The sequence below is a fragment of the Magnolia sinica genome, chromosome 1 (assembly GCF_029962835.1).
Source record: "Magnolia sinica isolate HGM2019 chromosome 1, MsV1, whole genome shotgun sequence".
Taxonomy (NCBI): domain Eukaryota; kingdom Viridiplantae; phylum Streptophyta; class Magnoliopsida; order Magnoliales; family Magnoliaceae; genus Magnolia; species Magnolia sinica.
Window position 1 is genome coordinate 131,015,081 of NC_080573.1, and position 25,461 is coordinate 131,040,541.

Genomic DNA, 25,461 nt, shown 5'->3' on the forward strand with positions numbered 1-25,461 from the left:
ATTAACCTAATACTAACATTTTCCATTCTCTCCAAATATTAGATGGAATTTGCATGAGACCGAATGCACTTATATCCCACCTAATCTCATCTAATATAGTGAGTCAAATGTTCCCTAAGGTCCCGATATGTATGCACCTTGGAACCAAGTGAACCGGACTCAGATTGCTTACTCACAGCGTCAGTGGAGAGGTGGCTACTGACTGTGCTCTGTGGGCTCACCGTGATGTATGTATCCTATCCACACCATCCATCTAATTTTACAGACTATTTTATGGCATAATAAAATTAAAATTAAAATTAAAAAAGGAGTCAAATCCAAATCTCATATGGACCACGCCATAGGAAAGAGTGGTGATTGGGCACTCACTATTAAAAACTTCTAACAGTGGACAAAAGTTTTGGATTAAGCTGATATTTGTGTTTTCTCATTGCCAGGGTGTGTGAGACCCAATCAATAGGTTGGTTGACAAATAAACATTATAATGAGACCTTCGAAGTTTTTAATGATGGGCATTCAATCACTACTATTTTCTTATGGTGTAGTCAACTTGAGATTTGAACCTTAAGTTAGTTTTTTAGTGCTAAAGTTATTTTAGCCTTACCAAAACTAGCTTAACTAGACCTGACTTAACTTTATATGTACATACATTATGTCCTCAAACATGTTGTTATAATCCTTAGTTGGGCTCCATCTTTATTGAATGCAGACTATTGATTTCATTTTTCTAAAATGTTTATTTCCTCTTTCATGTATGGTCTACTTGATAAACAAATGGATTGAAATTTTTCAAGGAAAAATAGGGATTTAATTATTTTTCGAGCGTCATCTAACTAGACTAGACTAAACTATTTTTTCTTTTTTCCGAGTAGGTTCTTGGGCTTGCCATGCTAAGCTCCTGCCCTAATCATATTAGACTTAGGACTTAGGTTTTTTTTTTTTCCGAGTAGGTATTCGGCTTCTCATGCTAAGCTCCTGCCCTGATCAGATTAGACTTAGGACTTAGGTCTTAAGTATCGAATCTCGCTCGGGCCCAGCCTAGCCCAGCCCAGCCCAGCCCATTGCCACCCCATCTCTCGGCTTTCAAACATGGTAGCTAAAAAGTTGATTTTGATTAGTTTTCGCCATATCTTTTCCTAAATATGTCTCGTAGTAAAACAAGTAAGTCTCTTGTTGGCTCGCGTAACTAATGAATGCTCATGGGCAAATCTAGTATCACACAGTTTCAACAGTCTCTTGGAAACCTAATAAAATGAGCTAAAGGTGTCTAATCAAAATTCAATACCTTGACACGTTCTCGTCTCTATGGAGTGATCAATTACTGTGAAGACTCGAGTCCCAATGACGTACACAGTTTGGGCTAATTGGCCTCAATTTGTTGACTTAAACTTCAATCCACCAACATGAGTGTCCAACGCCCATGCAAAAATTCCATATTCATGACACACTCACACTCCTGTGTGTGGTAAGAGCAATAATGCATTACCAACTTATTAAGCCTCGAAACGCGACACCTGAGTACGGAGAGTATAATCCAGAGTTTCCTGGTGTTAATTTAATAAAACTGTATGTGGCCAAGCATGGGCGCAGGATCCCGAATGGAATTGATTCGCTTCCGTGGGTGTCTCTCTCAAGAGCTTTTGGGGTTATGGTTAAGAGAGTATTATGTTTAACCATAGTCGCCGCTAACCAATTATTTGAAATTAGAGTCGGTTAAATCATGTAAAAATGCTTAGGACTAAGAATCCAATGATCAATAACCCTAAGACGACTCTTAAGATTGCATTCAAAGATTTTGAGTAGGGGACCACGATTATAAGAGAGAATGTGATGGGCATCCACTGTGTTTGTACGGATGTCCGGTATTTACTTCACAATATCTGACTAATTTCAAAATTATGGAATTAATTCTTATACACAAATGATTAAAAAAAATATGAAATACAATAATAGTGTTTTAATCGATCCAAAATTTTGATCAGCAGGATCTAGCCAAGTTAGTAAGTCGCAAAGCATATGTTCAAAATGATCAAGTATCGAGTGATATATGTGTGGAATAATGATGCGAATGTGTGTGTTATACTTAATTAATAAGTGTGAGTCAATTAGCTGTGTTTAGGGGTGTACATGAACCGAGTTAGCTCGGTCAACTCGCTCGACTCGACTCAGTTCGAAGCTAAGTTCGAGTCGAGTCGAGATGATTTTTTTGAGCTAAAAAAAAAATCAAACCAAGTTCAAGCTTGCACGTGCTCAACTCGACTCGGATCGAATCCCAACTCGAATCGAACTAGTTCGATGACTCAATTACTTTGATATTGACGTTGCTCACCAAGTGTTTGATGAAATGACTCCACAAAGTGTCAACTAGTGGCAAGGAAGGTATGTACATGAAACAAATATAATTTTTTCTTGATTTTGATGTTGCCTAGAAAGTGTGTGATAAAAATACATGTAAACAGTTGCCGCTATTTTACACCACTGAGAATTTGAAAGTGCACAATATGTGTTTGTGAAAATGCCGCAGAGGCTCGATTTTGGCTCGAACTCGATTCGAATTGGCCCGAGCTGAGCTAGCCAGTTAGGCTCGAAGACCAAGCCGAGCCGAGCCGAGTTCGAGCTAAGGTCAACTATTGGCCGAGTTGAGGCCATCTTGACTCGGTGTACACTCCTAGCTAGGTTTTTGATGGGCAAGATTTGCGATCGTTAATCTTTCAAAATCGTGTGATATAATGAAGACGCTCATAACTCCCTCATTTGACGTCGTATTTAGTCGATATTAGGGTCACTGGAATAGTAATTTAGTGATCTTTCAATCATGACTGAAATCGTCACATTCCGAGACCCTTTGGGCATTCAGAGTGGGATCACAGTCGTCGGTCATGAATTTTTCCTGTATCTCCTAGTTCGACGGATACTCTCATATAACTCCCTCATCAAATGTAGGACATGGATAATTTTTAGCTCGCTGGAAAGGAAATTTGACAAGCTTTCAAATGGGATAAGAATTACCTGATTTGGATACCAGTCGTCATCTCAAAAGCTTGCTATATAAGTCTTCTATCGTTATTTTTCAATCTTGATTGTTAATCTTTCGAAATCACGTTATCTAACAAAGATGCTCATAACTCCCTCGTTTGAAATCGAATTAGGTCAATTCTAAGGTAATTTAATGATCTTCCAATCCTGATTACAATAGTCACATTCCGAGACCATTTGGGCATCCAAAAGTGGGATCACAATCGTCGGTCATAAATTTTCCTACATCTCCTAGTCCGACAGAAACCATCGTAACTCCCTTCTTAGAGGTATGATTTAGACAAATTTTAGCTTGTTGGAAATGAAACTTGACAAGCTTTCAAATGGGACAAGAATCGCTTGATATCCCAAAAGCACGTTAAAATCTTCGATCATCATATTTCAATCTCAATCGTTAACTTTAGAAATCGCATGATCCAATGAAGATGCTCATAACTCCCTCGTTTGATGTTGGATTCAGTCGATTTTAGAGTCATTGGAAAAGTAATTTAGTGCTCTTTCAATCATCACTGGAATCGTCACATTCTAGGACCATTTGAGCATCCAAATAGTGGGATCATAGTCGTCAGTCCTAAATTTTTCCTACATCTCTTAGCCTGACAAAAACCATCATAACTCCCTCGTCAGATGTAGTATTTGGATGATTTTTTAGCTCATTGGAAAGGAAACTTGACAAGCTTTTAAATTGAACAAGAATCACCTGATTCAGATACCATTCGACATCCCAAAAGCACGCTAGAATCTTCCATCGTCATTTTTCAATGTCGATCGTTTATCTTTTGAAATCGCGTGATCCAACGAAGGCGTTTATAACTCCCTCATTTGAAGTTAGATTGGGTTGATTTTAGGGTCATTTGAAAGGTAATTTAATGTTATTTCAATCCTAACTGGAATCATCGTGTTTCGATACCATTTAGGCATCTAAAAGTGGGATCAAAGTTGTTAGTCTTGAATTTTTCCTTCTTTTCCTGGTCCGATAGAAACTCTCATAACTCACTCATCAAAGGTCAGATTTAGGCGATTTTTAGCTCATTGGAAAGGTAACTTGATAATATTTCAAATGAGATAAGAATTGCCTGATTTGAAGACCGTTCGATGCATCAAAAGCACGCTAAAAGTCTTCGATCGTCATTTTTAAGTATCTAAGTTTAATGCGTGTTCACTATTTCTTAATTGGACGAGAACAAAACTTATAAATTAGATTGACCAAAAACACTCAAGTCCCTATTAGATCTTTATGTCGACCAATCCCTTTCTTATCGATTCATTCCTCATTCTGGTTGGCCAAATCCATGGCTGTCCTTTCTCCTGTCTATCTTTTTTCACAGGCTCTTTCTTATCGATTCATTCCTCATTCTGGTTGGCCAAATCCATGGCTATCCTTTCTCCAGTCTATCTTTTTTCACAGGCTTTCCCAGCAAGAATTTCTCCTGAGTTTGTTTTGGGACAGTGTTCCCTGGCTGCTCCAACACCACCACCTAATATATGGGCCCTACCTATGGAACTTAAAATCTTATATAGAGAGGCTTATTTAGTTGAGTGTTGTGAGTTGTGAAGTTCGAAGTCTGGAATCACGTACTTTACATTTGTTTATAGACTATATATAAAGCTATAGTCTTTTGGACATTTTTTCACCCCAATTTGTCTTGGGAACTTTGGCTATTGGCATAGAAAATTGTCATAAAAACATTGTTACTTGGTGAGAGATGTTCATATTTCATATACAATAAGCTTGTGACTGAATCACACTTTATCTGTAAAGACAACAAAATTTAATGCTAGTAATTTGCTCTCACCTTATATATATATATATATATATATATATATATATATATATATATATATATATATATATATATATATATGTATGAGCGCATGAGGGCCGTATACCACTAGGCCACATCGCCCCCTGTGTCATGGTCGATTGGGAAGGGGGGTGACCTTACTCGCCTAAGTGAGGGCGTGACACTTGGCTATTACTCGATATTAGGGTCTAGTGACGCATAGGGTCGCAATACGTGTTAGGAGGGGGTAGTCGAGGGGACGCCATACGGACCCAGCATTGATAGGCATACTCAAGCTTCCTTATATAAGGGAAGTCCTAACCCTTAGTCGTTTTTGTCTGCGTTTTCGCCTTCTCTCATTCAGTCATCTTCCTTAGTGCGAACCACAAGAACTATATATATATATATATATATATATATATATATATATATATATATATATATATATATATATATATATATATATATATATATATATATATATATATATATGGGAAAAGGTACTATACGCTCGACCTTACCGTGGCCTTCCGTAAGGTCGAGCGCTGTCCTATTGCTGGCCGTTAGATGGAGGTGGTTTGCATCCAACGGCTGTTGCTTTAACGCCTAATGAAGGAGAGAAACCGGTATCACCGGTTTCTTTGTAGCCGAATACGTACACGGCCATGTAAATAGGGCTTTTTTACCCCTTCGACGCAACCATCTCTCTCTCCCTGGATTTGGTCGAGCAACTACATCCCTGTGCAGCCGCCTTCACCCCTCTCTCTCTCCCTCTCTCTCTCCCCCTTTCTCTCTCTCTCCCTCAATCCATACCATCACGCAGTGCAGACCTCAGATTGAGTGTTAAAGGTAAGGTCTCGGAATGGATCATGCACTGGCTCTGGATTCGGATCCGAGTTTGGTTCAAGTTCTGGGTCTGGGCATGGATCAAGCTCTGGTTCTGGCTTTGGCTCTGGATCCCGGCTTTGGACAGTGATTTGGGATGGATTTTTCTTACATTCCTCTTTTTCTTTTCTTTTCACTACAAGTGTTTGGCATGATGTTCTTGATAATCTCTTGTTGATAGTTTAAATGGTTGTCATTTACAATGTTTGTAGTCTCTGTTAAGATTTGTAATTCTTCATTGTATTAATGATGCTGATTATTAGATTTCTTTGATTTAGTTCTTTCTTGTCGATGATTCCATATCAGCTGAGAGGGATAGTGTTTATTATCATTTATGTCATGTTGATGTCAGCACCATTATAAAGACATATAAAAAAAGATGATCTTCATGTTGGGGCCCACCCTGTGCATGGATCAGATGATCTACAAGTGTGGCATGATGGTAGAAAAGATGGAGCTGCATGCCAGGCTACCATGAGGCTGGCTAGATGTAGGTGATCAGTTCTGGTAGTGGGGTTTTTTCTCTGGTAATAAGTGAAGCTGTGCTAGTATAGCATTGGCCATCTCTGTTTTACCAGCTGGAGTTATTTCAAGTCATTTCAATTGGCCATCCAAACGCACTACACATCTCGAATGCTAAGATATATGCCGTTTGTGTGATGTATATGTTTCTATGCTTAGTGGTTGGACGCAAGCACGAGTAATGTGCATTGTTGTAGCTGAGTATTGTGCACGATTAGCCAAGTAGGGCTAGGTCACACTAGGCCACTTTGCTGGACGGACTTAAAAGGCAAGACAGTCATGTTGATTTCTAGATTCCACTCAAGACAGGGATGGAAAACCAGTGCTCAGTGACCTGAATGACAAGCAACCACGACTCCATGACTTGTTGATTGAAGCACGCTTACATATTTTTTTATAGGAAAAAAAAACTCTCTCAACATAAAGTTGAATTGCTCTGGCCTTGCATTAGAATTGAAGCAAGCAGCTTAGGCAGCGTTCAAACAGCGGAACATCCATGGGAGGGTAAATGCCTACAAAAAATAAGGTGTTACTTGTCAAAGGTTCACTGAGGGAAAACACAAGGCCAAAAACAAATAAAGCGCGAGAAGGAAACTGACCTGCGAAGATTACATCAATCATCCAGGTAGTAATAAGAGCCAGCAGATTTCTACTCCCTGTCCTTAGTGGAGTCCAACTTGTTAATTCATGGCCTATAATTAGTTGGGTCCCACCTGAATGTAATATTCAGATGCTACACAAAACATGGGAGCAAGCGGTTAAAGCTCTTAAGCACGGTAGCGCAAGCACATGCATGCAAGTGTAACCAAGGAAACCCACGCTATCTATCCAAACCAATTACACAACATCTGTAAATAACCTTTGCATTTCCAGGCAACTCTGTCTAGAATTCAAGCCTGTGGCCTGATTCACTAAAACAAGAAAAGGCAAAAGCCTCATAGGACTCAAACTTAAATTGTCCTCATTTTATACTATTTAACACTATTTAAGATTCCAAAAAAGTATGAATATTGAGTATTTTTTTTCTAGGCCTATTTGGATTAGTACCTTGGATTTTCCGTTCTAATTTCTAACTTCGTGAATCTGGTCTTTTGTTGCAGGTTTCAAGTAAGAAACCATAACACTCGGTTAATTAGCTTTGAGTTTTCATTTTCTTTTATGTAGTTGAACAGACATGTTTGTTATGTAGTATCGTCATTGTCTTTAGCCATTCTAGCCCGAGGACACTGACTATATCACCATCATTTGACTTGTAGAATACAAATGACCATATCGCTTGGGACTGGGAGTGATGAAGTGCAAGTGTAATTGATTGATAAACAACCCAATGGCAGTAGTGGAGGTGATTCGTGTGGGAGCCAGGATCTTGAAACACAACTCAAGCTTTATGGTACGGAGGCCAAAGAACTCAAGTGGGTTTTTCTTTTCTTCTTTTTTTCATTTTTTTCCTTTCTTTCTAGAAGACTCTGAAATGGCATTTGGTTGTTTTGTTTCTTTGAATTTGGCTCTCCAATGCTAGAAAACGCTAACTTTCATTTTGTGTTTTTAAATTCCTAGGGCCTCAACTGCAGAAATTCAAAGAACATACTTGTTGGAAGGTATATCTTCAAATTAACAATTCATCTCTTGTAATTGACAAGAATTTTGTTCTTTTAATTGGTTGGAAGTATCTAAATTTTAATTGGTTGGTTATTTGTTCCAATGCAAACTATGCAGAATTCCAAAAAATTCCAAAGAACACCCAATTCCACCAACAAATCCATCTCACCATTCAGCATTCTTGCCAGACATAGCATCAAGCCTTGTGTCACCCCATTTGCACACGTGCCACGTCCATGAGTGCAAGGAGACAGTTGCATTGCCTTAGCATGTAAGGCGTTGGCACATGTATCATTCAATTATAAGATAATTAACTGACACTCACCTGCCTCTATTTAGTAGTTGACTATGGTTGGACTATTCCAATTATCTGATCAGTTTAATGCAGCTGGATAAATTAATCTTTTATGCTACTTATTGTTTTTGTAACTTATTATCTAGTTGTAATTTTGGAATGACAACAATCTATAATTTGTATCTGAATTGGGTTTTCTTTGGAATTTTTCATTGGAATTCTGATTTCATTTGGAATTTTAATTTCATTGTTGTATATTTTTTTAGTCTATTGATTGGGTTTTCTTCTATCTTCATTACTTCCGTTTTCTCTATCCCTTCTTCTTTCTTTTGGCAGATTAAACAGAGAAGAAAGGAAGGAAGAGTTAAAAAAGAATAAAAATAAACAGTAAGTTGTCTACTCCCTATTTTTTGTTGTGGTTTTTCTTTTTTTTTTTTTTGTGGATTATTTCCCTTTTTCTCAGGACCATCCTTACTGTCATGGGTTTGTAAGCCATGAAGTCTTTATCTGTGTTAGCTTTTAGATAAGTTGATCAATCAGGGCATTTACTAGCAATGGTAATATACGTCACATTCTTATAATTTTTCCTCTCTTAAAAAATGGGAAATAGCTACGGATATTAGCCGTAGCTGTATTTCTAGAATCTGCACTGTTACTAGCTTCATCATATTGCTACGGATTTCGTTTTACTTTTAGCGACACATATTATCCGTAGCTATGTACATTTCGCTGCATGATACGTTAGGGGCCACCACTTTAAATTTCTAAACCATACATATTTTTAGAAATTTGATATTTTGCCTTTGCTAAAATGGGTCCCATGTGATCGGGAATCAAATCCCAAAATTGGACAAGTTAAAGTTGTGCACAAAAGTTCTTTGCAAAAATTTATACATGCACATTAAGCATGCCCTACCGTACGGATTTTGGAGTGCATACATAGGACTACCAAGGTCACTTGATGAAACATCCAAAAGTTTCCCCATACGATCAGGAGGTACGCCCAAAAATGGTCAGACCCATTTCTCCACCTCACTTCCAGCACAGTTTCTCAAAAATTATTGTACAACTTTATAATATAAATTATATATATTTACAACAATAAGTTTATAATGGTCTGAATACATTAAAAATAAATAAATAAATCCTCTATGCTCCACTCCTTGTTTATGCATGCATGATGCATGGCGCAGACCACAGAGCATGTCATGATGCATGACCAAGCAACAGAACTGGGATCTTTCGCTTGTTGAGAGAGGTAAAGCGTTTTGTAAGTTTGAGGTTTCTTTGTTTGAATTACTTTGAGATAGTCCACTCACTATCTTCTCCAGATAACCTGATGGAAGTGAACAAAATAAAATCTCATTATTTCAGTACCAAATAAATCTAGGCATCAAACTAAAATGCACAAATCACATTTTGCAGTATGAAACTTTAAATTGCAACAGTCAAGTATACCTGCAAAATCCATGAAACAGTTTAAAAGTACCAAGTCTAACAGATTCTTGGAAAATTCGGTGACTCTCTTGTAGGCAAAGCAAAGTCTTAAAAAAAAAAAAAAAAACATAAATTAAAAACCCAACCAACTCATTTGGAAAGATCTCAATTCCCTCTGAAATGTTGTTTTCATCCCATCAAGAAGAACACAGAACCAGAAAGAAAAAGAAAAAGAAATCCAGATGTGGGAAGGGCTCCTTGCCTTAAGTGGGTTGCTATGCTGTTTCTCATGATTTATCAACTAAACAGTACTGCTTTTAATTACAGCGGGTGGCTTTCGAAATGTTCTAGTAATTGGTGCTGATGCGCTTTCCCGATGTGTAGATTGGAAAGATAGAGGTACTTGTATCCTCTTTAGTGATGCTGCTGGTGCAGTATTAGTACAGGTACCTAGCTCTTTAACACCAAAGATGCATTTGTATGCACATGCAGTATTAACACAGGTACCTGGCTCTTTAACATTTCTTCCATCAGATATTATTTACTTTGATTTTGTTTTTCATATCCTTATCTCGTCCATGAAACTAGCTTCCAAAAATGATAGTAATAATGTTAATAAAACTAAACTAAACTAAATAAGGTTTGAAACTTGAGTCAGGCCTGCTGCTACCATAAACATCCTGAAATGACAACTTTGTAGCTGTTTCAGTTAAGATTAGGATCCCAAATCTACCAATCTTCACCATCCCAAGAGATGTTCTGAATACAAAATCCTGACCCTTGACCACTTAAAATGGAGGATATTAAGAATATAATTTAGTTGCCTTGGATAATTGAAAAGCCCGATCAGTCGTTGCACATTATATTGTTGCTGGCATTGTTGAACTAAAACCCATTAACCATGAACTTGTGGAAACGGTCAGCAAGATTGTTGCATTATCACTTTTTCATCCCAAATTTGCAGTGGGATAAGCTGGATAAATGTTAGAAGTAATGGATTGGGATTGTCTCATGGCTTTTATTTTAAAATGTGAGCAATCTGTCTATATGTGTGGACTTGATCAATACATAAACCTGCAATGTGTCATGTGGATGGGATGATAAACCTATCAATTCTCAGGAAATTAAAAAAATAAAAATAAAAAATCTCAACCTTATAACTAATTATTGCAATTCAGTTCATCTATGCATTCAAACTCAGCCTTATAAATTTCTTAATTCATTTCATAAGCAAGAAGGAAGTTATTAGAAAAAGAAATTTTCGCTGATGTAGTTGGCTTGCCTTTTAAGCCCGTCCGGCAAAGAGCCCTAGTGTGACCTGGCCCTACTTGGCTAATTGTGCACAATACTCAGCTACAACAATGCACATTACTCGTGATTGCATCCAACCACTAAGCATAGAAACATATCCATCACACAAACGGCCTATATCTTAGCATTCGGGATGTGTAGTGTGTTTGGATGGCCAATTGAAATGACTTGAAATAACTCCAGTTGGTAAAACAGAGATGGCCAATGCTGTGCTAGCACAACTTCACTTATTACCAGAGAAAAAACCCCACTACCAGAACGGATCACCTACATCCAGCCAGCCTCATGGTAGCCTGGCATGCGGCTCCATCTTTTCTACCATCATGCCACACTTGTAGATCATCTGATCCATGCACAGGGAGGGCCCCAACATGAAGATCATCTTTTTTTATATGTCTTTATAATGGTGCTGACATCAACATGACATAAATGATAATAAACACTATCCCTCTCAGCTAATATGGAATCATCGACAAGAAAGAACTAAATCAAAGAAATCTAATAATCATCATCATTAATACAATGAAGAATTACAAATCGTAACAGAGACTACAAACACTGTAAATGACAACCATTTAAACTATCAACAAGAGATTATCAAGAACATTATGCCAAACACATGTAGTGAAAAGAAAAGAAAAAGTGGAATATAAGAAAAATCCGTCCCAAATCACTGCCCAAACCCAGGATCCAGAGCCAGAGCCAGAGCCAGAGCCAGAGCCGGATCTATGCCCAGACCCAGAACCTGAACCAAACTCGGATCCGAATCCAGAGCTACAGCGTGATCCATGCCGAGACCTTACCTTTAACGCTCAATCTGAGGTCTGCACTGCGTGGTGGTAGAGAGAGAGAGAGAGAGGTGAAGGCGGCTGCACAGGGATGTAGCTGCTCGACCAAATCCAGGGAGAGAGAGAGATGGTTGCGTCGAAGGGGTGAAAAAGCCCTATTTACATGGCCGTGTACATATTCGGCTACAAAGAAACCGGTGATACCGGTTTCTCTCCTTCATTAGGCGTTAAAGTAACAACCGTTGGATGCAAACCGCCTCCATCTGACGGCCAGCAATAGGACAGCGCTCGACCTTACGGAATGCCATGGTAAGGTCGAGCGTATAGTACCTTTTCCCATATATATATATATATATATATATATATATATATATATATATATATTCCCAAGCATGGCATAACAAAGGTTATGTAAGTTTCACCATAATCCCTATATACAATCTACTCCACGAACAAAGGTTATGTAAGTTTCACCATAATCCCTATATAAAATCCACTCCACACGTTTAAGGCTTGTTTGACTTTTCATTTTCCACTGAAAAATTATGGCAAATCAATAATGGTGACTTCTCACGAACATTTGGATGAGAGGAAAATTAGTGAGTAATTATGCCTTAAGAACCAATATTACACAAGACAGGATTGCGTAAGTAAATTTTGTGGATCCAACACCATCCATCCATTTTTCCAACTCATCGTAGGGCATGAACCCACAAGCGAGGAGATTATAAGCTCAAGTGGACTGCTTCATATGAAACCGGGGGGGGGGGGGTGGTGTAGGGCCCACGGCAATGAGTATATGTCATCTAACCTATTCATAAGGCCATCAAGATATATATGAAGGGAAATAATAACTATTAGCTTGACCTAAAACTTTTGTGGCCCCTAAGAAAATTTCAACGATAGGCGTTCAATTCCCCTTATTTATTGTAGCATGGACCACGTGCTATTGGATCTACTTGCTAGTAAAATGGATAGACGGGTGTGGATTAGACATGTACATCACGTGGCCTCGCATATTTTACACGTCGTGTGTGTTTTCTCCTCAGTTTAAAGGCATGTTTGGATTGCTAACTACACAATGATGTAAAGGAAAAGTGTCGCAATTACAATTTTACCATCATCAAACCTAGCGTAGGAATCGTTAGTTAAATAATAATATTTTCAATAGTTAAGTAAAAATAATTTGTAATCATTGCACTTTTCATGGTATTATCGTTGAAATATCAAATTCAAACAACAACATCAACTATATGAATATGATTATTTGGCATCAATGTAATAAAAAGTGTCATCATTATAGTTTTTCTGAACATGCCAAATACAGAAATTGACAGTCAAATGCAAATGTTGTTTAGAGACAAGTAAAGGAAATTATAATCATCACACTTTTCCTTTACATTAGTATGGTAATTGATTATCCAAATAAGCTCTAGTATAGCTATTAACATCATGGGAATGGCTTGCATAAATTTATTAGGCAATAATGATCATCCATTTATCACCATTTTACCATTAAAAAATGAAAAAAAAAAACAAATAGCTATTACTATATTGTTCCATGTGTTCATGTCCGGTCCATCCAGGTCATGTTAGCAACTCACATGATGCCACGTGATGGCGAGATCTCGATAAGAGAAATGAAGATCTTGTTCGATTGCTCTGTGTTAAGAACCTAACCAATACACTACAAACACCAGGACTGATGGAATGTGTCAAGCTAGGCTCTTTAAACTGTTGAGATCATAATGTTCCACCATGCTCCATAACTAAGGTCTAAGGTGTCCCACTCCATGACGACACTTACTCTGGCCTCCCTTTTAGGGTATGGCGGTTGCACACTGGTTATCCAGGTAGACCTTTATACTAAGCTATACTTTGGTTGCTTAGGTAGCCCTTTCCACACTGTGGCAGCTTTTCACTATAGTCCAGGTTACCTTTTCCATAGGTCGCCCCCCATGAGATTCAAACACATAACGTGGTGTTGGCTCATCACTAATTATTAAAAACCAAAACAATATGCTAAGAGCCCCAAGACTGATGCCACATGTCAAGCTAGGCTCTTTAAACCACTGGGATCACAATACTCTAGTAGTCAAATTTTATTGTATTATAAATTTTTGTGAGTAGCACAAAAAATTGTTAAGTTTGGTTAGCTATTGCCATGAGACGCATGTCACATATCTTGCTTGTGTGGCGGAGTCAATTACTCACCTTATCCACCACATGTTCGATAATGAGTAATGACTAAAATACGGTCATGGTTAGAAATGGATTCAAATGACGTACTATAGCGTCGCATAGAAGAAGCTCTTATTATGAACCACCCAAGGGGCTACCAAGCAACATAAAGGCACTGCCAGGTTGGTTGATTTTCACGGTGCACAATACATATTCAAGTGGAGAAAATGATAACAATAATCTACATGTGACATCACGAGAATAACTCTCATCCACATGGTAGGCACATGATATGCATGTAACCAATGGCCAACCAACAACAAAAGACTAGCACAATGATGTTGCATAATAAGCCACTACTATTTACAAGTCCATATGGTTATTTTTTACGTCAATAAATATGAAGAGTGGTTACGGAGATGTTTTTTTAGCTACCACCTATTAAAAAAGAAAACAAGAGGAAGAAGAAGAGCTCCAAACCCTCATCAACCCAACCCAACACAACTCTGCACTACAATGCTATTTCTCTTAGTTTAACTCTTAGCGTATCACTTAGTGTAATTTAGTTTGTTTACAATGATACATTGGATCAACTATTAGGAGTGATGCAATTCTCTTTGTCCATGCTCGTAGTTGGACCAAGGTCTATACTTAAAAAAGGCATTTCAACTTAAAAGGCAAAAAGAACTCATTAGAAGGATAAAACTTCTCATTTGTAAATCACATATTCTTTATCATAGGTGGCTGAATAAAAAAATCAAACTTCTAAGATACTGATCATAGATGACAATTCCCAATATCTCTGTCTACCTTGGCGCTTGGGGTCAAAGGTGTTCCCTTTAGATTAAGATTAAGGTGTGTAAGACTCTAATAGCCACGACATCACATATGCATACGAATGGCTGAATTTTGGATCCAAACACCTTCTTAACATGCTCGACATATCGAATTTCAAGCCAAACATCGGTATTTTGTTTGACTAGTTGACATTACATATATTTAGAGCTGTACACGAGTTGAGCCGAGTCGAGCTTGGCACAGTTCGGCTCGGCTTGGCCAGTAGCTAACCCTAGCTCAAACTTGACTTGGCTCGATCCTCAAGCTTGATTGGCTAGTCTGGCTCGGTTTGGCAAGCAACTCGGGCTAATTCGACTCTAGCGTGAGCTTGTGTGACATTTTCTCAAACACATGAAGTGCGTTTTCAAATTGTCATGTAATTCAAAGTAGTAACAACAATTTATATGTATTTAATCAAACATGGCGAGCAACATCAAAATTAAGATATGAGGGCAGTCTTATAATGTAAAGGTCTTTTTTTTTAGTGATTTTTTTTATATCCATTCCTTCATTACTACCGGCAGATCTCGCGGGGAATGTATGCACCCGAAACAACACTTCGTTGAGTCATTTCATCAAACATTTGGAGAGAAGCATCAATAATAAAATTATCGTGTCACTGAGCTATTTGATCCGAGTTAAGGTTGACTCAAATTTTTTTTGAGCTCCCAAAACTAGCTTGAATCGGTCCGAATCGAATTTCGAGCAAGGCAAGTCGAGGTTTTCTGAGTGGGTTGGAGCGAGTTGACAAAGCTAATTCGACTCGTGTACAGCTCTAGACTCTCTACTAACCGGATACTTTCCCTCTTCCCCTATTTCCCTCCACGTGCGTTGCACGCGCCACACCCCCAGTGCAATTAGCAAAGGGGCATTTTAGTCATCGTGCAAAACGCTCACCCATGGGCTAGGGTTTTGAGGGCCCTATAAATGGCGTTCTTCACTTCTTTCATGCTCCTGCGTCAGCACTTAGAAGCCAGAGATCACGGAAAATCATTCTCTTTCCATCCGGTAAGAAGTTCTCCATTTCCTCTATCGGTTTCATGAATTTTCTATCAATAATTCATACATTTGTCAGATCCGATTCAAGCTTTTTTCTAGGGTTTAGATCGTCTTTTTTCGCTTCTTCTTTATCAACATGCTTTGATTCCTGAATTTATTAGGTTCGATCTTCTTTCAGAGTTTTTGTTTCTTTCATGAACACGTAATGTTTCATTCCATTTCTTTCTCTCTTTCTTTTGATAAATTTCCCATTTCTATGGACTTGATTTTATTGTCTGTAATGTATTTTTCATGAAATGTCTTGATTGGAGCTCATTTTGAGTTATCCTTTTCATGGCTCTTCTTCTTCCTCTTCTCGTTCATTTTCTCTCCAAACTCGGCTGACTTGGTAGGATTATGAGTCGAGTCACCTCGCTGACTCAGTTTGACACAGACCCGATCAATGTTACGATCCTCAGTGTTTTATGCATGGTTTGCAAATCGTTTTTTTATTTTTATTTTTTATTTTTTTGCGTATGAAATCGTTCACTGCTAAACGGGGGCGTATCTCCTCCGTATCAGGCTGTTTCGGGCCGATACAGCTATATCATGTAAGGGCGATACCGGTGCATATTGGGTGACGTACCGGTATTGGACGATATGTGCGGTATGGTCAACCCTGGTTCCAAGACCCTTGCTTGATGCCTTCTATCAATCATGTGGCTTTTGCCCCTTGCTTGATGTGTTCCATCAGTCATGTGGCTTTCGCAATTCTGGTTAGGGTTGTTACATCTGGCATCAGAGCCAACACCACATCCTGTGTTTGACTCCTGGAGGGGGTGACCTATGGAAAGGGCAACCTAGATCATGGTGTCATGCTGGCTCGGGGTGGAAAGGGCTACATGGAGAAAAGGTAGTGAGTGCTGTCACAGTGGGCTGGTGTGGACATTCGCCGTAGAGCGTGGTGGTGTGTTGCAAATCTCAGGCCTAGTTTTATGCATTCCATCAGTCCTGGGGCATATTGGTTAGGTTGTTAATAGCCATGACTCAGTTGACTGGATCGACCTGAGTGACTCTAGCTGTCTTGTTAACTATTCAAGGATTTAATTTGAAAAAGGGTCCTTTACACAATCTTTCAAAAAAAAAAAAAGGTCCTTTATCCAACCTTTAAAAGATTGGAGAATTTTAGTACAAACAGTCCTGTAAATTGTGATATGGTATTCTTGAAAAAGGGCCTTCACAGAACCTTTGAAAGATTGGAGAATTTTAGTACAAACACATTTCTGTAAACTGCAATGTAGCATTTTACTATGCACAGCATTTATCTGATTTCCAACATGAATGTTCTGAGTCATTAGTTGTATATAATTTAGATATGATGCCGATCCATATGACTTAGGGCTGAAAGTCGGGCGGGTTCAACCCGACTGACCCGTGACCGACCCAACATTGGGTTGGGCTCGGGTAGGATGTATCGGGTTTGGTCTCGGGCTTGGGCTATACAAACACCAACCCGATCAAACTTGGGTTGGGCTTGGGTTGAGGTCTGGGGTTGCCCGACCCAACCTGAACCCGATCGATATATAATTGAGTGTGGATCGTCTATGTTGAATGCACATGAAATTCCAATGCCATTGGGTCTCATTAGTCAAGCTAACAAGATACATCAGATTTCACTCTCCCAAATAGATTGCGTGCCACACAACACGACTTTTAAAGGAGTGGTTGTCCTATATTTTAGCTTGTTTATTTAGAAAAAATGAAGCTCTTTATATAAATAATTACATATAGAATTAATAAAATCATAGGTACAAAAAATAAAATGTATATTGAAATATAATAGACTAATGTAATAACGAAAATATTAGCATTTATCCACCCGACCAACCCGGCTAACCCGACCGAGCCCACTTGGGTTGGGCTTGGGTTGAGAATTCCCAACCCGAGGTTGGGTTGGGTTAGGGTTGAGGTACAAGAACCTTGGGTTGGGCCAGGGTTGAGCACCAACCCGACCCAACTCGCCTGACTTTCAGCCCTAATACGACACTAAGGGAGTGCATTTCCCCCCCTCATGAATCTGATTTTTACCCTCTTAGGTTTCAAACAAGCTTCACTTCAGCTTTGGCTGTCTTTTCATTTCATTTATTTATTTATTTATTATTATTATTTTTAACATTCTGGATCACAATCGACAACCTCTCCTCTCTCTCTCTCTCTTTTAAATTATAGAAGTTACGGAAATTTTGTTAAGAAGGCGCCAACGGGCAACTAAGAATACCAAAAAAAAAAAAAAAACCAGCCAGCCAGCCCCCAAACAGCAAAGAAACAACTATCCCTTACAACCCAAACTACATCAGCCTCACTCCCAGACAAGGCCCCAAGCTCTTTCCACAACCTTTTTTGCATTTGATTTCTCTTCGAATCGATTCTTGGTTCGGAATATTCTTATCGTATTGGCCTATACGGCTGTATTTTATCTGTATACGCCTGATTCAACACAATATGAGTCTGTATCACTGTCCCAAAAAAAAAGAACAAAAAAAGAAAAATATAAACTGTATTGAGCCTTTTCAGCTGATGCATATGCTTTGATACGCCTGATAGTCTGATATGGCCTGGACTCCTGGGTACGACCATATATGGATCAATATGGCCATAAAGTCCCAAGTTTGATTTTATTTTTTATTTTTTATTTTAAATCTGTTCAATTTTCTGCCGTTTTAAAAAAAATAAAAAATAAATAAACTTCCAACCATGGAGGAAGCTTACAAAGTCATTTTAAACTGTATCTTGGCGTACTTTAGGGATTTAAAATAAAAGGGAAGATTTTAGCATTGTTTGTAAAATCAGGCTTGATTTATGTTCAATTAGGGCCCAGGTCGGGTCGCAGACAACATTCTTATCTCAGAATGGTCTGATACAACATTATATGCACAGAGAATGATAGATTCTTGAATCTCTATTTTCCCCATGTTCCCAATGGTTTGACACTGATATTCAGAACCATATTGCAATAGTTTCTGGCTGGGCCAATATGCTATCCGATACTGATATTTAGAACCATGGGTGCATTTTTTGAGAACTACTATATTCAAACTTTTTTTCAGACATTATTTCTCAATGAACATGTGGTGTTTCAGGCTTTCTTAGGTCCCATCTTCTCTCTCTCTCTCTCTCTCTATATATATATATATATAACTCTTGGGAATTTAGTCTATTAGGTTCTGGGCTTCCTGAGTCCTTTTTTTTTCATGGATGTATGCCAAACTAGGTTCTGCTGTTGATTTTTATCTAAATTAGATTCTGCTTTCTTAATTATGATTTTTTCTTTTAATTCTTACCTGAATATTTTTGTCTCTGCAACAATTGTAGATAAAATGGCTTCTGTTCCTAGCGATTTGATTTGGGAGATTGTCAAGAAAAACAACTCCTTTCTCGTGAAGGAATTCGGGAACAGCACTGCGATGGTGCAGTTCAGCAAAGAAAAGAACAACCTCTACAATGTTAACTCCTTCAAGCATTCAGGTATCTTTTTGATGTCTCAGTTGGTTCCCAACTCCGTTGTTTTTTTCCCACGTCGAATTATCAAAGGTCTCACGTTTTTTCTTTTACCTTTATTAAAATGCTAGGCTTAGCGAACAAGAAGACAGTGTCAATTCAGCCGGGAGGAAAGGATCTTTCTATTGTGCTTGCTACTACAAAGACAAAGAAGCAAAACCAGCCTGCGAATCTGTACCACAGGTCAATCATGAAGAAGGAATTCAGTCGGATGGCGAAGGCTGTTGTGAACCAGGTATAGAACATTAAAAGCTGTATTTTCTTTATGATTTATCTATTATGTCATGTGTTGGGATTTCATCTCTTGAATTGCCATGTTCTTTTGGGCACAAAATCAAGGGAAAATATGGGAGACTTCCCACGTAAGAGTAATCTGCATATGTAGTAAATTGTTTTACTTTAGCTTATGTTTCTTTGTAGAGGTGGGCATTGAGTCGAGTCGGACCGGATTGGGTCCAACTCGACTCGATCCGATTTTTCAAGAACATGACCCGAACTCGATCCGATCGGGGACCGAGTCTAGTAGGGCTGACTCGATCCGATCTGAATCCTTGCTGGCCTGACCCGAACCGAGTCCGACTCGGTCTGGGAAACCGAATCGAGTCGGATCGAGTTGAGTCTAGGGAGAGAGAGGGAGAGAAAGGAGGAGAGAAAGAAGGAGATGTGGGAAACCGGGAGAGAAAGAAGGAGAGAAAGGAGGAGAGAAGGAAGGAGAGGAGGGAAATCGGGAGAAAGAGGGAGAGAAAGGAGGAGATGGGTGGGTGCGGCGCCTCCTTCGGGTAGAGAAAGAGGGGTTAGGGCTTGTTCGGATTTTGGATCGGATCGGTCCGGATTGACCACTATCCGAACTCGATCTGATATACGATCGGATCTGAGTAGTCCTACTCGATCCGCACCGATCTAGGCCTTTAGTTCAGATCGGGTCCGATCCACCGGATCGGGTCGGATTCTGCCCAGCTCTATTTCTTAGGTTGATTTTAAGAAAGACATTCTCCTTGTGTCTAGAAAAACAGCTTGTGGTGCTGACAAGTGGCTGATGGCAATAGCATAAAGGAAAATTTACATAATTCCAAGTGTTAGAATTTGATACTTAGTCGCGAGTTGCTTTGTGGTATGCGATCTCCAGTTTTCTGTGTTGATGGGAGATTTGGTGTTTGCTTGCCGTTTAGGGAAAATGTCCTTTTCTACTCTTGGTTCAGTAGGCTTTGTATGATAATTTATAGATGGCTTTGGGTTGAGGCTATTTTTTTCCCAGACTTACCAATTGCATCGACATACTTTACTGACAATGACACAACTAATCAGCTATGTGGTGTTTTGATAAAAGGAGATTGGTGAAGCTGATGTGGATATACATCATATCTGGAAGCTAATTTGGAACTGGTGTTGCTTTTGCCTTAAGGCTCAACTTGTTTAAATTTCGTGGGCCGAGTAGTGGGCTGCAGGGTGCAGCATAGTCTGCAGTTGATTCTTATCTCACGATCTGGTGGTTGTGTGGGCTGGACTGTGCCTTGGATACTTGGGCGCATGAGATGAACTTGTGCATGCTTTGTAATGCAAGGGCATTTTCATACCAGGCTCGAGCGGGGTGGCCTGTGGGCCGCAGGGGCACACTTGGGGTGGGCGGCCCGTGTGAGGCGGTACCCATGTGAAGTGGGGCCCACGAGGGGGGTTCGGCCGAGGTTCTAACCCATGAGATGTGGGGCTTGACCTATAAGATAAAGGGATTAATTCGCCATGCTCTATCAGTTTGAGCTTTTAGAGCAAGTGGTTAATTGTCCTGCATCACTTTGATATGGCTTGGCCTGGTTGCAACCATTAGTAGTTGTAGGTTTGATGCATTGTCGATTGCTTAGGGTGTGTTCGGATGGTAAACTGACTTCGGCGCTAGGGGAAGGAAACCCTTTGCACTTGTCTGTTTTGCTAGAGAAAGGTACTAGAAATGCTTTCATTTGCATTAGAAAGTGTTTGGGTTGCAATCCCACATAGAGAAATCTCTCTTCATTCCAATTTTGCCATTTAAAACCTCACAATCAGAGGCAAACTATTTTTGTACAATTTGGCTCTTTAAAAATAAGTTTTTACTCCCTTGTTGAGGTGGGAAAGGCAAAGGCACGAGAAACTCTGATAGCTATGCTAGATACTAAGCTTTATTTGTGTCAAAAGGAGTTCTTTCTTTGACTTGTAATTGTGGCTACGAAGTCGTGGAAGGGAAAGGCATTATTTTCAGCTTGAGAAATTAAGCTCCTCCCCCTGCAAAAAAAAAAAAAAAACCCCAAATTCTGTCACTTATGCAGCAATGAGTAGGAGCGTTCAAGGGGGGTGTTTGTCGAAATATGTTTGTTACACACGTTTGATAGCATGTCCCTTTTTTTGTCTGTATTTAATTTTTCATGCGAAGACTCTGAGAGCTTTCAGTTCTGGGATGGGCTGCTTACATGTAAGAAAGAACATTTGAAAATCGGATCTTCGATGAAATATCCTTGTGTTATGAAGGCCCCATTTCTACCAACTGGATTCGTAAGGACACCATGTTCTAATGCATTAGGAAGCTATAATTTCTGTGTTAGAAGTCTCTAAATCAGATTGCAGTGGTGACCTCACCTCTGCAGGGAGTGAAGCTCTGACTCTCAATGGGAGAACTGGAACTCTTCCAGATCTTTCCTGTGGGCAACCCAATCCATACATCGAAGTACTTGCAATGCTCTGGTTACAATCTGAGAGGGGTTTTTACTTCTACTACGTTTTCTCCAGTTCAATTTGGAATTGGACAATGGAGCAAGCACGAATATGGATTTCGATCTTGTTCATTTCAGTCAGAATATAGCATTAGCTGAAATCTATTATCTTCATTTATTTCCTTTTGCTTTTTGGGTGCAGGTTGCAGACAACTACTACAGGCCAGATCTGAAGAATGTGGCGCTTGCTAGGCTGAGTGCCGTGCGCAGGAGTCTTCAGGTTGCTAAGTCTGGGGTTAAGAAGAGGAACAGGCAGGCAGCTAAAATCCGTGGTAGGAAGTGAGTATAGCTCGGTTTGCCCGCTTTTTTGAATTTCTAGAAAATCACTGCAGTAAGTGAAGGATATGGGACCTACCTTTTTATTCTTCTGAAGTTGCCAGGTCTGTTAGTGTTAATTTGGGTTTGATAAACTAGCGTGTGTTACTTGTTTAATGCATCCCTTTTTGAGACTTGAGTATTGGTTAGCATTTCAGAGCCAAAGCACTGTCTGGGTGAGCCTAGGTATTCTTTTGAGGGTTTATATGATATACTCTGGCAGAGTCTTGCAGCACACTTGGTAAGTAGATGTGGCGTGCATTTATGCTAATCCTTGTAGTGGCCAATTCCCGGGTCACACTGTAGCCATAGAAATGCAGCCACCATTGAAATATTATGGTTTTTGCTTGTGGTAATGTGAGGGAGAATAGAAATGTGGTGGTAATTTATTAATTTGGACAGCTGCCATAGATGGAAAGAGCGTTTCTGATTGTTGTACAATGTGATTATTAGAAGCAGAATCAGCAACACCCTCCAGTTGATGGCTGGCTGGATTGTCCGCTTGATTCTGTTTTTGGCCTATGTCATATCTGGAGTGGGGTCCACAGTGGTAGAAGATAATTTTGAATGGCACAGCAACAGGGTCTGATGCACCCCAGCAGCTGGGACATCGCAGCATCGGGTTTTGGTGCATCTTCTACTTGTGAAAGCAGTGGTGGTATTGGTTCCCGCTCATTTTTCATTGTTCACTGTGTTGAATAGGAACAACGTGCACGCACTGGTCATGGGGCATATTCCTCCAACCCCTGTGGGAGACCAGGAGTACTGGTTTGTTACTATCTGGCAGAGTGCAAGGGTTTTGATTCTAAGGTGCTTTGGAAATGCATGCCCTAGCATGACCCACTTAGGAGGATTAATGTGTGCATTTAAGATGTATGAATCACATCTCTCATTGGATGAAGGAGGTTCCTACCATTTTCATGGTACGGATGTCCTATACAAATGGCACATTGCGTGTTACCATGCCTGTCGTGATCGGTTCTCTTTCAAGGATGCATCACCCTAGCCCACATTCCGCCCTCTGTTCCTAAGCCCTTATCTAGACTGTCCATTTCAATATTTTTAGATTTGACTGTATGCAATCCATTAGAGTGTTTCCTATATGATATATACATGTAGCATGTTATATATACAGGGTTGGATTGCCTGATGCCTCAACCCAACTCCAACCTTAAGTTGGGTTGGGCTTGGGTTGGGCGAGTCAGGCAAAGAGTCGGGCCCAAGTTGCACCCCCAAGTTACTATGGGGAAATGAATTGGGTTCATCTACGGCACGTGGCCCAGCAAAATCAGGATTTTAAATAGCCCCTGCATGTTGACAGCCTAGGTGCATTGGTTGATTGTGACAGCGTGATTGGGAGTTGCAAGTTTCTGGCTACTGGAAACGCAGATGCAAAGGCTATCACAAATCCGAAGAGTACTCACCTTTGGTAGTTTTCTTCCATGGATCATGTCTAAACATGCACAACTCCTAAGATGTGAAACAATACTCTGTTTCTGTCAAGTAGAAACTGATCACATACAGGAACCTGCACCACTGGTACAAAGCTTCTCTACCCACAAGATGCATTAAAATAAAATAGAGAGATGCTCCAATGCTCTCAAAGCACTATTAAGTTATATTACTTGTAGTTGCATCACTTGGACAGTCCAATTGAAATCTGAACTGTTATTATTATTATTATTTATTTAATGTTTTTGTTTTTATTTTTTCACTCCGGAAGACATTTCATGTATACATGCAAAATTGCACCAATTCATCCTTGATTTGGTCTAACTTTATCTAGCCATCCCTTTTCTAAGCCTTGGATCTGTTGATTGTGATGGCATAACAAAAAAGTGATTCTTTATTTATTGTTGCCTAACAAACATCTTTAAAATCACAAGCAATCCATGATGGACCGCAACCAATACATGAATCAAATTGTCGATTCTATCCAGTTTTGTTATCTGACTGTCAACATTTAAGTCCATCGCTCTGATGAGTAACATTGCCAGATTGGTGTGATGCTTACATGGTAGCGGATGAAAGGTGTTGGATATCTAAGGTTATGAAAAATGTATTAGGCTAAAGGGTATGAGAGAGCAGAGCATTGTTAAAATAGTATTTTTGTATCCGCTGAAATCTTGTGGCGGAAGACGTCCTGTAGACGCATTAAAATAATTAGCTTTTAATTTCCCCAGAATCCACATCTTCCAACAATAAAAAAGCCCCGTAGGCTCTTACCGTAAGTAGGGGTGCTGGCAATCTCTCTCTCAGTTGCTGATTCACAACCTTCAAAAGGGTGAAAATCGCAATAACATTCAATTTTAATCATCATATGCACTCTTTCAGGGGCGTTTTGAGTCGTTTCCAGTTTCGAACAAGAATCTAGCCACATTAGGTAGGCCACAACGCTATCTCAAACCAAACGGCAACTTAGGGAAGCGGATTGCGTGCTAAGTCAGTACCCTTTACGTACTGACTAAACTCTGTAGGGTCCACCATGATTTATATTTTATCCACTCTGTACATCCATTTTACCAGATAATTTTAGGGCTTGAGCCCAAGAAAGAAGTATGTCCAAAGCTCAAGTGGACCACACCACGTGAATGATGTGAATTGAACCTCAATCGTGGAAAAATTCTAGGGGGCAACAAGTTCTGAAACAACAAATAAACATCACTGTGGTCCCTAACAAGGTTTGAACTGTGAAAATCATTATTCCCACTGTTTCCTGCCGTGTGGTCCACTTGAGCTTAGGATATGCTTCAATTTTGGGCTAACCCTTAAATTGATCTCTAAAAACGAGCCCAACAATGTATTTAAGTCAGTACGCAATCGAATTTCGTAACATAGGGTATTTCCCATTTAATGAACAGTTATGGTTGCATACAATGAGTTCTCAAGTCCAGCTGGTCGGATCCCAAATTAAAAGGTCGACCCAATGGATAACTTCCAGCCGGTTAAGTTGTCGTGAAACCAATCCTCCTAGTAAGTTGTCCCCACCATGAGGATCACCTATCCTGAAAATCAGCCCCATACACTCAAGACAACCACACCAATAGAAACATTATATATAGCCATTGATAAATAGCAAAATACCAGTGTGGTCCATTTGATGAGTGGGTAGGGCTGATTTTTGCACAATGCGTTCTTCATGGGGAGACCAATCTATCAAACAGGTTGGATGTACAATGCACTGAACAAGTTATCCA

The 25,461-nt window shown here is 39.5% G+C and overlaps 1 protein-coding gene across 1 annotated transcript; it reads left to right on the forward strand.

Moving 5' to 3' along the window:
- Positions 1 to 15,527: 15,527 nt before the first annotated feature.
- Positions 15,528 to 22,499, forward strand: LOC131217285 (large ribosomal subunit protein eL28y-like). Its single transcript, XM_058212199.1, has 4 exons — positions 15,528 to 15,683; positions 19,026 to 19,178; positions 19,283 to 19,446; positions 22,092 to 22,499. Exons 2-4 carry the CDS (start codon positions 19,031 to 19,033, stop codon positions 22,230 to 22,232), a joined length of 453 nt encoding a protein of 150 aa, XP_058068182.1. The 5' UTR covers positions 15,528 to 15,683; positions 19,026 to 19,030; the 3' UTR covers positions 22,233 to 22,499.
- The last annotated feature ends 2,962 nt before the right edge of the window (positions 22,500 to 25,461 follow it).